Source organism: Phyllostomus discolor, chromosome 8 (assembly GCF_004126475.2).
Source record: "Phyllostomus discolor isolate MPI-MPIP mPhyDis1 chromosome 8, mPhyDis1.pri.v3, whole genome shotgun sequence".
NCBI lineage: Eukaryota > Metazoa > Chordata > Mammalia > Chiroptera > Phyllostomidae > Phyllostomus > Phyllostomus discolor.
The window spans coordinates 89,602,993-89,615,838 of NC_040910.2; the positions used below are offsets into that span (position 1 = coordinate 89,602,993).

The 12,846-nt window shown below is 50.3% G+C and overlaps 1 protein-coding gene across 4 annotated transcripts in view; it reads left to right on the forward strand.

Moving 5' to 3' along the window:
• Positions 1 to 12,846, forward strand: part of PECAM1 (platelet and endothelial cell adhesion molecule 1) — a 66,838-nt gene that overhangs the window by 40,991 nt on the left and 13,001 nt on the right. For 2 of the 4 annotated variants that reach the window (XM_036033492.1, XM_028521626.2), the window contains 6 exons: positions 8 to 35; positions 689 to 762; positions 2,888 to 2,941; positions 4,266 to 4,328; positions 10,420 to 10,476; positions 11,583 to 11,697. In XM_036033492.1, the coding sequence (XP_035889385.1) occupies positions 8 to 35; positions 689 to 762; positions 2,888 to 2,941; positions 4,266 to 4,328; positions 10,420 to 10,476; positions 11,583 to 11,689 (383 nt within the window). In that variant the 3' untranslated portion in view covers positions 11,690 to 11,697. The remainder of the gene's footprint in view (positions 1 to 7; positions 36 to 688; positions 763 to 2,887; positions 2,942 to 4,265; positions 4,329 to 10,419; positions 10,477 to 11,582; positions 11,698 to 12,846) is intronic. The other 2 variants (XM_036033493.1, XM_036033494.1) reach the window with 2 other exon arrangements.

Below are 12,846 nucleotides of genomic sequence, written 5' to 3' on the forward strand. Positions count from 1 at the left end.
TTCAAAGCCAAGCAGATGCCAGTGGAGATGTCCAGGTCAGTGCGGCCGCCCCACGGGCATCATCTGGGAGAGTCTGGTCGGCAGGAAGTTTTCAGTGGTTCTTGGGAAACTCAGAATAATAGGGTTGTGAGCAGTGTAGAGGGTGTGTGTGTGTGTGTGTGGCAGTGGAAGATTGCCAACTGTCCTTTCATGGGAAAATGGCTTTATTCTGAGGTCATGTCCTTCCTACACTGTTACTTGTAAAATCCCCTTTTCATGATGATATGATAATGGTAGTAGATACAATTTTAAAATTTTACTTACTTGGCAAAACAGAGTTGGCCTAGGGAGAAAAAAAACTGGTTGTACTATTTTTACTGTTCTGGAAATCTAAAATCCAAAAGCGTGCGAATAATAGCTTTGTAGCACAGAATGAGGACTTCACGGGGGTGGGGCTCACCTGGGAAAGGACGCCTGTTGTTCACATGCCCTTTGGTCTTGTCACTTATTTTAACAGCGTAAAAGTGTTTGTTAAGCATCCCACAACTGAAAAAAAAAGTTCAATTTCCCAACAAGAGAGTCAAGTTTGCCTCACTTTGGAAATCTCTTCCTGGTTTTCTCCTGATCTTTCCTTGATTATTTTTGTTGGTTTGACGTTAGAGCCAAAAAAAAGTCACACATTTTTTTCCTTTTCAAATTTTATTTTAAGGCCGGCAGTGCCACTTCTGACCTCCAACAATGAGAAGATGTCAGATTCCAGCACCGAAGCCAACAGACCTTACGGTACAGTCACGGTTTCCTGCAGTTGCTAAGAGCTTTTCCTCACTTGCCACCCACTCTGTCACCCCTCTTAGCGTAGAATCTGCAGGGGGTGGGGCTAAGGTTCCTAGGGAAGCCCTGCCTTTAAGCGGGAGCACTCAGTCTCGTCAGCCATTGGATGGTGAGCTGATAAGCAAAACAGAAACCTGGGAGAAAAGCAGAATGTTTTCCCCTCATTTCACCTCCTTCTAAACATCCTGAACCAACCAAAGGTAGATAACAGTCACCTTGCTGGGGGTACGCATCCTGGGCCATCCTCAGACACTTTGACCATTGCCCAGGTGTAGTCACCCTTCCTTTGTAAGAAAGACCAGATAGCAATGAAGGCACTGGTACAACTTCTTCTCGAATGGAATTATTTATTATGAGCACAGGACATTGTCGTTTCACACTTGACACAACAGGAAACCAATTTAAATATTTGTTAGTAGAAGCATCTTTAAAGATTTTCTTTCTTTATTTTTAGAGAGTGGGAAGGGAGGGGGGAAGAGAGGGAGAGAAACATCGATGTGAGAAGAAAACATCGACTGGTTGCCTCCCATTTGCACCCTGACTGGGGACTGAACCTGAAACGCAGGTGTGTGCCTGGACTGGGAATCAAACTGGTGGCTTTTCTGTTTGTGGAATGATGCCCAACCAACTGAGCCACATGAGTAAGGGCAGTAGAAGCATTTTTTAAAAAATAACGGAACAATATAGGAATGCTGGTTATGAGTCTTATTGCAAGCTTGAGTCAGTCAGTTCATTGGGGTGGGCGGCCAGTTCCAGGAGTTCTTAATCCCATTAGGTCTAAGAGGAAATCGCTCCAGAGACATACTTATATCACATAGAAACTTTTGTCCTAAGCCAGATTTGGAGCAGTTTTCTTTCAGCAGGTTTGGGAATAGAATGCCCATGTCCTTTTCTAATTCAGTAACAGTATTCCACAAAGTAAGAAAATGTTAGGATATGCACTTTATAAGACATACATACTTGAGAGATGTGTTTTGAGAATTCAGCAGTTCTTACAGTAATGAATCATAACCCTTTAAAAAGTGAAATGAAGCATTTGTGGTAACAAAAGTAAGGTGCTCATAAAGAGAAAACAGCAAATATATCATCTGAGAAACTAGATTCAGAAAAATTCGGAGAATATTTAGCAAAAAGAAATCCAGTCTTATAAAGAAAATACCTTTCTGGGTATAAGGTGGGTTCTGTTGGCTATTTGCATTATTTGTACAGAAATAGAGATACTTTAAATTAAATGCTGACATACATATATTAAAATAAGATTTCCCCACAAATACAAGGACTAGTCCAATTCTTCTGTTGTCTCTCCATGAATTATTTCAGTTTGTAAATATATGTTAGTAATCACAACAGCTGTTAGTTCAAATACATAATGAAAACCACGTGTTCTTCAGGAATAGTATTTATAACATTTAGAAGAGTTCTCCTTAATACGGAACAACTTGATTAACAAGATTAAAAACGTGTTTGCCTCCTGAGGTGGCAGCCTGGAGGCACTGCTATTTAAACCATGAGCTCATGGACCCCACTCTCCACCTGGAAAGGGTTCATTTCCCAGAATCCTCATGATTGTGGTTTAGAGCCATCCCCTCTGGAATTAAGTTTAATTTCTAATGAACTTGCTCAAAGTGAACAATTTGAATCCTGAACCATTCATAAGTAGAAGTGTCCCTCCTGCGGGATGGTGGCCATCCCGCCGGTGTTAGGAAGAGACCACACAGCCCTGGCCGGAGGGCTCAGCTGGTTGGAGGGTCATCCCAGGCACCAGAAGACTGGGCGTCTGATCCCCGATCGGAGCATGTTCAGAAGACAACCAGTCAATGTTTCTCTCTCACATCAATGTTTCTCTCTCGCTGCCTCCCCGCTTCCTCTCGCTCTAGGGTCAATGAACACATCTCTGGTGAGGGGTTCCAAAAGAGAGAAAGACCACGCTAGGGTGGATGGGGCCACAGGGAGACCAGGAGGGATCCCAGAAGCCAGACACCTTGCCATGGTGGGGGAGGGGGGAGGGAGAAAAAAGTCATACATAGACAACTAGGATTTCCATTGCCACCCATCCTGACTATTCTTTTTAAACTAGATTACAGCGAAGATATTGGAAACCATGCAATGAAACCAGTAAATGAAAATAAAGGTAATTATATAATTTAGTTTTTTTTTTTAATTAGAGAACTTTACATTAAAAAAGACCCCTAGGAAAAGAACTAAAACTGTTAACACCTGTGGGTATTTCTCCACCTCTCTTAGTGGAGGCTGGTTGCTTTCTCCAAAGACACTATCCTGGTGTCCTTAAGGGGAAAGTGACCTAAATTCCAGGAGGAAAGAACTGGGTTAGACTCAGAAAGGAACTTCCTAAATCAGAATGGACTGTTGAATAAGGTGGGAGAATCTCCTTTCTTTTGGAGATTAGAGGAAGAGGTTTTTAAAAATTTAAACAGCATCACTGCGAGTCATGAGGCTGTACACCTTAAACACACACACGTTACATGTCGATTATGCCTCAGTAAAGCCGGGAGAGACGCGTGCAGGGGCTGGGGCGGGCAAGAAGCACACAGGGAACTTCGAAGGAAATGAAAATGTTCTTTTTCTCACAAAGGGTGACGATATGGCATGCAGTTATCTATTGAATTGTGATTGTTTGTGTTTTATACATAACTTACACATGTTTTGGACCTATTTGATATTTAATAAAAATGAAAAATACACTATAAAAATATTTGTAAACAGCACTGCTGTTTATGTTTTAAGGCAGTTAACAACAGATTGCTGGTTTCTGCCCTGAGCTCGGAAGGGCTGGGCCAAACCATTTTTCAAAGTGCCTTTCCCCCGGGAGCTGCTGTCCCTGGGCTGCGAACTCTGAGGAACTCATGGGGTCTGCAAATACTGTGGCTGCAGAATCAATTTTAACCGCTGATGAGAAACACTGATTCTTTGGGGTTTCAAAAATAAAACAGTAATGTTATATGGAGTTGAAAACAAGCTGTTTTGCTAGATTTTGCTGTGCTGCCCTGACCGCTTTCAGTAACTTGTCTTTCTCTGGGTATACATCACAGCCTCAGGGCGTTCTGGGCTGGGGATACCCTATCTTCCCCATTTCCTGAGATCCTTCCCATCCTGGAGATAGCTCTTCTAGGCCTGTGGCCACAGAGGCGTCTGGAGTTAACTGCTGTGGCTGATGCTGGCTGTTTTTGGTAGCTACTGAACTTTCACAAATCCTCCCACTGCAGCAACCATGGGGACCCAGGGAGGAGGGTCCTTCCTCATTCCAGTGAGCACAGGATCATCGCGGCCTTCCCCAAAGTGAGGTTTCTCCCCCACTTAGAATGGAGTTATAGCTGTGCTTCCCCTGGAAATACAGAAAACTTTGATTGGAAATCTCTAATGTGGTCTGAGGCGCCCCCCACCCCTGCCCAACGGGATCCTGTCTAACTGCAGGGTGCTGTGTTTGCTTTGAGCAGAGTCTCTGACCTCGGACGTGGAGTACACAGAAGTGGAGGTAACCTCACCTGAGCCTCATGAAGGTAAACGCCATCAATCAAGAGATCCCCTCGCTTTGCTCTCTCCTCGGGTGCAGTTGTGGGGAATAAGGTGGGCTGTGACCTAGGGACAAGAGTCTAGTCACCCTCAGTCACTCAGAAGGGAGGTGATCAGCAGACAGACCTGCTGGACATGCCTAAGGCAAAAGCAGTGACCTCTGCCCAGGCTTTGAGGTATAAAGTTTCATTAATTACCATATTTTTCAGACTATAAGATGCACTTACCTCCCCGCCCCTCCCAAATTTGGGAGGAATAATGGTTGTTAATGCTGCTGTTGAGTTCTGTTTACATTTACATTGGTGAAATATTATGTTATTTATGTTATTAAATAATTTACCACATTTTTTGCTTCAAATTTTTTTCCTATTTTTCTCCTCTAAAACCCAGGTGCATCTTATGCTCCAAAGAATATGGTATATTTATCATACTACTAATAATGAATATGTTTTACACACCAATTACTAAGTGCTAAAAGTGTGTTTTTTTGAGAGGCCTTTTCAGATCAGCTTTGCTCCGGGGTGTTTGAGCTTTCTTGCAGAGGTACACCCCCTTGCCCAAACCAGCATCCTCCTAAAAACATTGCATGCAAACTGAGCTTGTATAAATGTGGTGTGTGTTTGAGGGTAGTGAGGGTTTTGCTATTTAAAGAGACACGTGGGTAAAGGCTTTTGAAAGCACAGAATCCCTTCCTGTGTAAATCGTGGTTTTAGCTTTAGTTTCAGGTTTTGTTTTCACGTGCGTGGTTTCATGTACTTGGTTTCATGTACGGGGGCAGGTTGGCCCGGAGGGCCCGAGCTCTGGAGAGAGTGGCTCTGCGTGGGCTGGTCCACAGCACATGCTAGAACATCCATTTCAGCTGCGGGGAAGCTGGCAGGGCTATTGCCGTGCACCCCCCTTTCCTGCTGCAGCTGGGGCCAGGCTGAGTCCACTCAGTCTGGCAGGCCTGGGGCTGTTTTCTAAACCAAGCCTGCAGGGAACTAGCCAGAACCATGTGGTGAGGGTGTTCTCTCATCACCTCCTGCTCCACAATCTGGGAGGAGTTTGGGGTTCCTTCCCTCTTTCCTTGCCTAGGTTCTGGGTACCATGTCAGCAGGTGTGTGCAGAGAACTTCCCGGGGACACTGTCCCTCCTGTGCAGCCCGCAGGCTGTGAGCTGGGCAGTATCCCTGCAGTCTGCGGTCAGAACGGCCCCTAGAGTCGGCGCGGCCCATCTGCACAGCCCGCTTCTAAGTCCAGACTGGACCTGGGAGGGGTGGGGACCGTGGCAGGCCTGAAGTTCTCTTCCTCTTTATCTCGTTGTAAAATGATTCACCTGTTGAGTTAATAAATTAAGGGCCTGTGATGGACCAGCAGCAAAGGTCCCTCCCACAGAGGCAGAGCCTATGAGGGAGCCAAGAAAACATGGAACCGAAGCATAAATCGTATCAGGTTATAGCAAGTGCTCAGAAGGAAGAGAAGAGGGTACAATGAGGTGGGAAAGGTGGGACCTATTCAGGCTGGGGTGGTCCCTGGAGGTCTGTGACCCGTGGCATTTAAGCTGCAGCCTGAAGGGCACAAAGAAGGTGGCTCCACCCAGAGGAGGAAGGACCCAGGAAATGGGAAGAGTGGCATGAGGTGGCCCAGTGCTGGGTTCATTTAAGGATCTTAACGGACAGAGACACGGGCATCTGCAGAGAGAGAGAGAGGGAGAGGAGGCAGATGGTGCTGAAGGATGGGGTGGGGGCCAGGGCCTGTGGGGCCTCCAAGGTGCTCTCTGCACTCTGGTCTCAGCCGGTTTGGAAGCCCTGAAGCAGGGAAGCCGCGGGCTCTGACTTCTTTCTTGGAAAAGCAATCCTAGTGGCTGGTGTGGAGGATGGATACAAAGGGGGACAAGTGTGTTATCAGCAGACAAGAGGGGAAGAGGGTGGGGCCAAAGTGCTGGCAGTGGATGGATTCCAGATATATTTTGGAGACAGATCAAAGCACTGGATGAAACATTTCTCAGCCGGAATGGGGGAGACAAAATTACCGCATGGACGGTTGTGCATGATGTCTGAGATCGGGAGAAAAGGGCCCGTGGTGACAAGTGGTACAGTTGGGTTCAATCCGAGATGCCCAAGAGCAGGCAGCACAGGGGGCTTGCGCTCAGAACCGAGTCTGGGTGGGCTGTGGCAGACGGCACTGTAAGCAGCTCCCTGCCAGCCTTCCCTGGTCCAGCCTGAGCCCCTCCATCTCTGGGCATCCTGGGCTCAGCCTGTGGGTAGCAGCTCACTTCCTCTTCAGGGGCCTTTGGGCGTAGAAGAAAGAAGGAACAGGACAAGAGGGCAGGGCTGCACGAAGATTTTCAGTGTATGTGGGACCCATCCTCCCCGCCTTGCTGCAGACTGACTGCCCTGGGCTGTGGCCTCAGGTTCCGAATTTGCCCCCAGATGGCCGGGCCCTGCCCTTGCTCTGCTCCACTCCCCCTGGGAGTGGAATCCAGGGGGCTGTGCCTGACGCCTGGAAGGCTTTGGATGTAAGGATGCTGGAGGAGGAAGAAGGAAGCAGGACTTTTGGCCTTGGAAAGAGCTCCTTTGGGAATGTTTTCATGTTAGTAGTGTCTGGTTTAATTTTTCTTGCTTGAAGTAGGGGTGCAGAGGGTGTTGAAGGGGAACGAAGAATTAGGACAGGGTGAGGCAGGGGTGCCTTCCTTGCCAAGCTGTGCACCTGCAGTGTTGTGACCACCCAAGTGGTTGCCTTTACCCAGTTTGCACAAAGGTGCTGGGCAGGCTGTGGGGGCCTTGGTAGAGCTAGAATGTGAGAGTCACTTGGGTGGAGATGGAGATTTTCTAGAGGATTCACGTCAACTTTTCTGGACCCAGCTTTGTTGGCAGCTCTGTTGGCCTATGATGCTGCCCCCTTGCTTTCTCTTGAGTGAGGCGTTACCAGACTAGGGAACGGCTTTGTGGGTGCAAGGCCAGTGATAAGTAAGTAAACTTGACCTGGTCTTGGCCAACCCAGCTCCCTGTCCTCAAGGCCTCCCTCCTCCACAGTTAGAGTGCACGGGGGAGGGGAGCGTGTCCATTTCTTCTTCTTCTTTTTTTTACATTTATTATTGATTTTAGAGAGAAAGTGAAACACTGACTTATTGTTCCACTTATTTATGCATTCCCTGGTTGCTTCTTGTATGTGTCCTAACGGGGGATCAAACCTGCAATCTTGGTGTATCGGGACGACACTCTAACAACTGAGCTATGCAGCCAGGGCCCGTATCCATTTCTAACCCTGGCTGGCAGTGGACCAAGTGGTCCCTTGGGGGTGGAGGAGGTGCAGGAAGGAACTCGGTAAGCCCGGGTCTGCTGCATGTTTGCTATGAGGCTAATTGCTGGGAAACCCCCTTGAGGTTCAAGCCATCTCTTTCTCTGTTAACAGAGAAAAACAAGCCAGAATAAAGCCCCATCTGGAAATATCCATGACAGCAGAGACAAATAGTCTGTTGGCTGGTTTAGTCATTAGCAAGCAGCTGCTGCTGGGGAGCAGCAAGGGGAGGGGCAGTGTGATGGACTGAGAGCTCCCCTGCCCACCACTGAGCTGGGCAGAGCCAGGAGGGCAGCTGGAGAGACCACGGGGGCACCAAGAAGGGGCAGCCACCCTGCTGCCCAGGCTGGTAGGCTGTCAGGAAGTGAAAGGGAGTTGAGTGTGGCTCTTCCAATCCGGAGGGCGTTAGTGTCCCCAAGGTAACCAGAGAGGTCTAGCAGCCACCCCTGATGTGCCTGGAGCAGTGGGGTTCACAGGGGTGCCCCCGGACTGGGCCACCCAGCCTCCAGCTCCATTCCTTCCTCCATCCCTCCCCCACTCTCACGTGGGGCTGGGTCAGAGGAGGAGCTGGCAGTGACCCGGTGCATCTGGTACACTGTGTCCTACAGCATTGTTTGCGCACCCATCACCCCGAAGCCTGGAGCTCCTGAAGGCTGGGACCAGGTCCAACTCACCTTTTCCTCTCCCCTGGCACACGGTAGCTGTTCAGATCATACTGAGTGAGGGACTTGCCAGGCCTGACGTTGAGCAGAGTCCCCTGGGGATGCGGTAGACCCACCCCCCTGCAGATATGGGGATCTCTGGAGCTTCCCTCTACACCCCCAAATCTGTGTCACAGAGGGAGAGTGGTGTAAGCAGCTCTGCTGTCCTGTTAGGGAAAGGCAGGCGTCCCATCAGGGCGGTGCCTGGTATGTCAGCCACTCCACTGAGTTCCTACTGCTGTTCCGTGCCACAGGGGAGTCACCGTGACGCCTTCTGCACGGCCCTGGCAACCCCAGCTCCCCAAGTCAGCTGTCAGGGTCTCAGCCACCACCAGCTTTCTTCTGGCAGCCGGGTCCTGCCACAGGAGCCGCTGCCATTCAGTATGTGATGAGGGGCCGGGATTTCACCCTAAAACCAGGAGTGTCAGGGATCGGCTGATTGTGCCAAGGCCTTCCTGAAGGTCACGGGTCTGAGACAGAGACACCTATAGGGACATTGACTGGTGCCTTCATGGTCACATCAAACCTTTTCAGGTGTCTGCAGGGCCTGGCATTGGGAGGTGCACAGGACCCCAGACGCTGCCCTGGAGGAGTTCTGGGGCCACTGGGGGAGACAGTCACGGGGACAAATAATGTCAGGGTGCTGTGGACCAGCATCTCCAGACAGCTGTGAGAGCACAGGGGCCTACGTAACTGCCCAGTGCACAGGGAAGGGGGGAGGAGGGGAGGAGGGAGTGGGGCAAAGGGAAAGGGCAGTGCAGGCAGTGGAAGGGTTTGTTTGGGGTCAGAGGAGAGAGAGGGGGTGTCCCTGGAGCGTGGTGAGTTGAGGGTATCTCAGTGCCATTATAGTCCCTGGGCATGCCCCTGCCACCTGCCACTGAGGAGGGACATCTTCATGGCACTGAGTGTGGCAGTAGGAAGTGTCTTCCTACCTGGTCTGGGGTTCCCTTTCCCAGTGTGCAGAGGCAGAATGCTCCACACAGGCCATCGGGTGCCTTTCCAGAGAGGCCTCCTGGTCTTGTGTGAGGGGAGAGGCACCAGGACGTGGCCAGGTTCCATCCTGTTTCTTGAGGGCTTGTGGGTGTGTCTGTATGTGCATACTGTGTGTACATACTACATGTGGGTATGCAATGCGTGTAGGCACACTAGGAGTGTGTGCACATGTGTATATATACGACCGGGGCATGTACATGAACAGATGGCTGAATGGGCACTCCGTCTCCCAAACCCTCGAGTCTCCTCTGGGTGGAAACCACAGCTGGGATGGCCCATCTTGTCTGCTGTTTCAAAAGAGTCCAGACCAGAGGGTCTCAACCCAGCCTGCATGTTAGAGCCCCCTGGGAAGCGCTTAAAAACCAACAAAGCCAGCCCTGACTGGTGTGGCTCAGTAGGTTGGGTGCCGGTTCGATCCTCCGTCAGGACACGTGTTGGAGGCAAGCGGTCGATATTTTCCTTCCACATCGATGTTTCTCTTCCTCTCTTTCTCCCTCTCTCCTCCTCTCTCTAAAAATAAATACATATCTTTTAAAAATGCTTTTTAAAAAAAAATCAAAGCCAGGGTCCACCCCAGACAAACTCAGTTACCGTCTGTGGTGAGGCCCAGGGGTTGGCATGTGAACTCGAGCAGCCCAGCTGTCTGGAATCCTGAGTGGTTCTCAGTCCCAGCTAATCCCATCGCACATGACGCTCAGGCTGAAACCCGGACCGAGGGTGATTGGGAGGCCACGCCCAGCCTCCTGGGACAGGCCGGCAGAGCGGGTGGACACAGGGACACCGTGGCCGGGAAAGAGGGTAAGGCCACCGAGCTGGAGGCTGCAGGCCTGTGCTGGGAGCCCCTCCACTCGAGGCCCCTCAGATCCAGGGTTCCCACAGTGACCTGTTGACCTCGTACATCCAGGCCTAATGATGCTGGTTAGATGAGGATCTTCTAAGGCCGGGAAATGGCCGGGGCTTAGTGGGGAGAAGTTCTATAGGCAGTCGTGGAGCTGGGGGAGCGGGGTGCAGCCTTGCCTGGGGTGCCTCAGATATTTTCCTGCTTCAGCAATGGGCCGACCTGGTGCCCAGAGGCAGCTACTGACCTGTGCCTGGTCCCTTTCCAGGTCTGGGGAGGAAGGGCACGGAGACAGTGTACACTGAAATCCGGAAAGCTAACCCTGGTGAGTGAGGAGTCTCTGACTCCCCCAGCATGGTGGGCACTGCCCCCAGGATCATCCATGAGGTCCTGGGCGTGGGCAGGGAAGGGAGGGAGCAAAGGAAGTCAAAAAGGGGTGCCACCTGTCACACAGAGTTTACTCTCACCAGCTTTAAAAAGTAGCCGTGGGTTAACATGTGCTAATTAGTCAGTCGATGTAACGTTTATCCAGTGCCTGCAGCATGCCAGGCAGACAGACAGCCAGCTACTGGGCTGGAGTGTGTCCTGGCACCCGTGTGCTCACAGGACACCCGACAGAGTTCCGGGTGCTCCCCTGTAACCCCGAGAGAAGCAGTACAGCCCTGCCTATTCTCTGGGGCCAGCGAGTGAGTCTCACTTGCTCCCCACATGGGTCCTGGAGCAGGGGGCTCCCGAAGTCCTTAGACAAAGTCAGCTCTGCTTTGAAGACAGCGGGTAGCTTCAGCCTCTGAGAGGGCAGACTGCAGGGGAGGGAGTACGCACCTGCCCCCAGCCCCTTTGATTTCCACCCAGACCCACTTCAAATGCCGTCCCACTGCTTCCTCACAAAGAAGAGCTTCCCCCAGACTGAGCACCAGTGCCCAGCAGACGTGGAACCGGGAGGTTCCCAACAATCTCATCTTTTGTAAAATTACTGTATTTCATTTCGGAGAAATGAAATCTAAAATGATTACTTTTAAATTCTGAAACTAAGCAGCAACCTAAAAGACATAACCATCCTGGGGCAAGTTGTTGCTAGCGGGTTATTTTGCTTTGTACAGCTGACCTCTATTTAAGTGGATTCTTTGAAAGGGAATCATTAAAAAGGGCTGGGAGCCCAGGCAGGTGTGGCTCAGTGGGTTGGGCATGTCCTGCAAACCTAAAGGTCATCGGTTCGATTCCCAGTTACGGCACATTCCCTGGGCTGCGGGCCCAGTCCCCTGCTGGACAAGACCCCAAGAGGGGCGACCGACCGATATTTCCTTCCTTCTCCTTCTTGCTCCCCTCCCTCTCTCTACAAATAAATACATAAAATCTTAAAAAAAAAAAAAAAAAAAAAAAAAGACTGGGAGACTTCAGTAAAGCCCAGCTAAATCCAAGTGTGATCCACAGGCCGGCAGCCGCCATGGTCTCAGGCCCAACCTGACCCACAGAATCAGAACCTCCAGCATCTGAACTCTAGCCAGTTCTCAGATGTTTCTGATGCCGACACCGTCTGAATAGACAGGTACGTATCTTACTGTAGAGCCTACTTTCATCTAAAATGAGAATCACCCCTGAAGCGGTCTTGTTATTTCCACAGAAACTCAGCCCCGTGCGGGACTTGACACTGACTGAAAACATTCTGAAAACCTCTTCCGGGGGCATTTTTGGCTTAAGTATTTAATTTTCCATTTTCAGGATGTTCAGAACTAGCAAAATGTAAATTTGGGAATAAAGGGGCTTTCTGTTCTTGTCCCTGGTCTTCCAGTGGCACAGAAGGCTAAATGTCAGGTGGGGTTCAAGGTTGATTCTGTTTGCTAATTGTTCAAAAATGCCTCCTGCTTTCCTCACAGTCCCTGAGATGGGTCACTTTCAGTTGCTTTGCTTGTGCAAAAGCTCACATTTACTGAGCATGTACTGTGGGTGCTAAGTGGCCCGTGTTACGTACTCTCTTTCAAACCTCACAATAAACCCCGTTTTACAGACGAGGATTCTGAGGCTTAGAGAGGTTAAAATACTTGCCCAAGGTCACACAGCAAGCAAGTCCCTGAGAAACGTGTCTGCGCTGGAGCCAGACCCCACGTTCCTGGTCACTGAGGGGCACTGCCTCTGGTTTCCGGGAAGGGAAGCCGGCCGCCAGGGGGGCTGCAGGGGTAAAGCCGTGGGGTCTGCAGTCACCTAAGGCCACCCCTGGAGGCCCTTCCCAGCTGGTGAAGGCCAGCCCCAGTGTGGATTCCACAGGGTTGGCATTAGGGGCCCTGCTAACAAAAGACAGATTAACAAGAGAAAAATAAGCAGTGATGAGTGACTCTGCTGAGCGGTTAGCATTTGTGGCTTATGTAGCATGTTAAGCAAGGATAATAAATGTGTAGGGAAGTGACAAAACAAAGGAAAGGGGGCTCCAGGGTGGGAAGCTGTGGGAAGGCAAAAATATGGGGGACGACTGGGGAGCAGGGTTTGTTCATGTAGGTCCACCTTGCCACCACATTTTCATTGTCCTCACAGCCATAAAACTTGCCTGGGACAGTGGATTTATGGCAGCTCTCATGTCTCACTAATGTCTGCTTTCACCCAGATAAGAGAAGCTCCCAGACGGCTTCTTTCTGCGGGCACTGATTATCTGCCCACCTCCCCACCCCCACCCCCGCCCCCGCTTAGAGTGATCGTTATGACA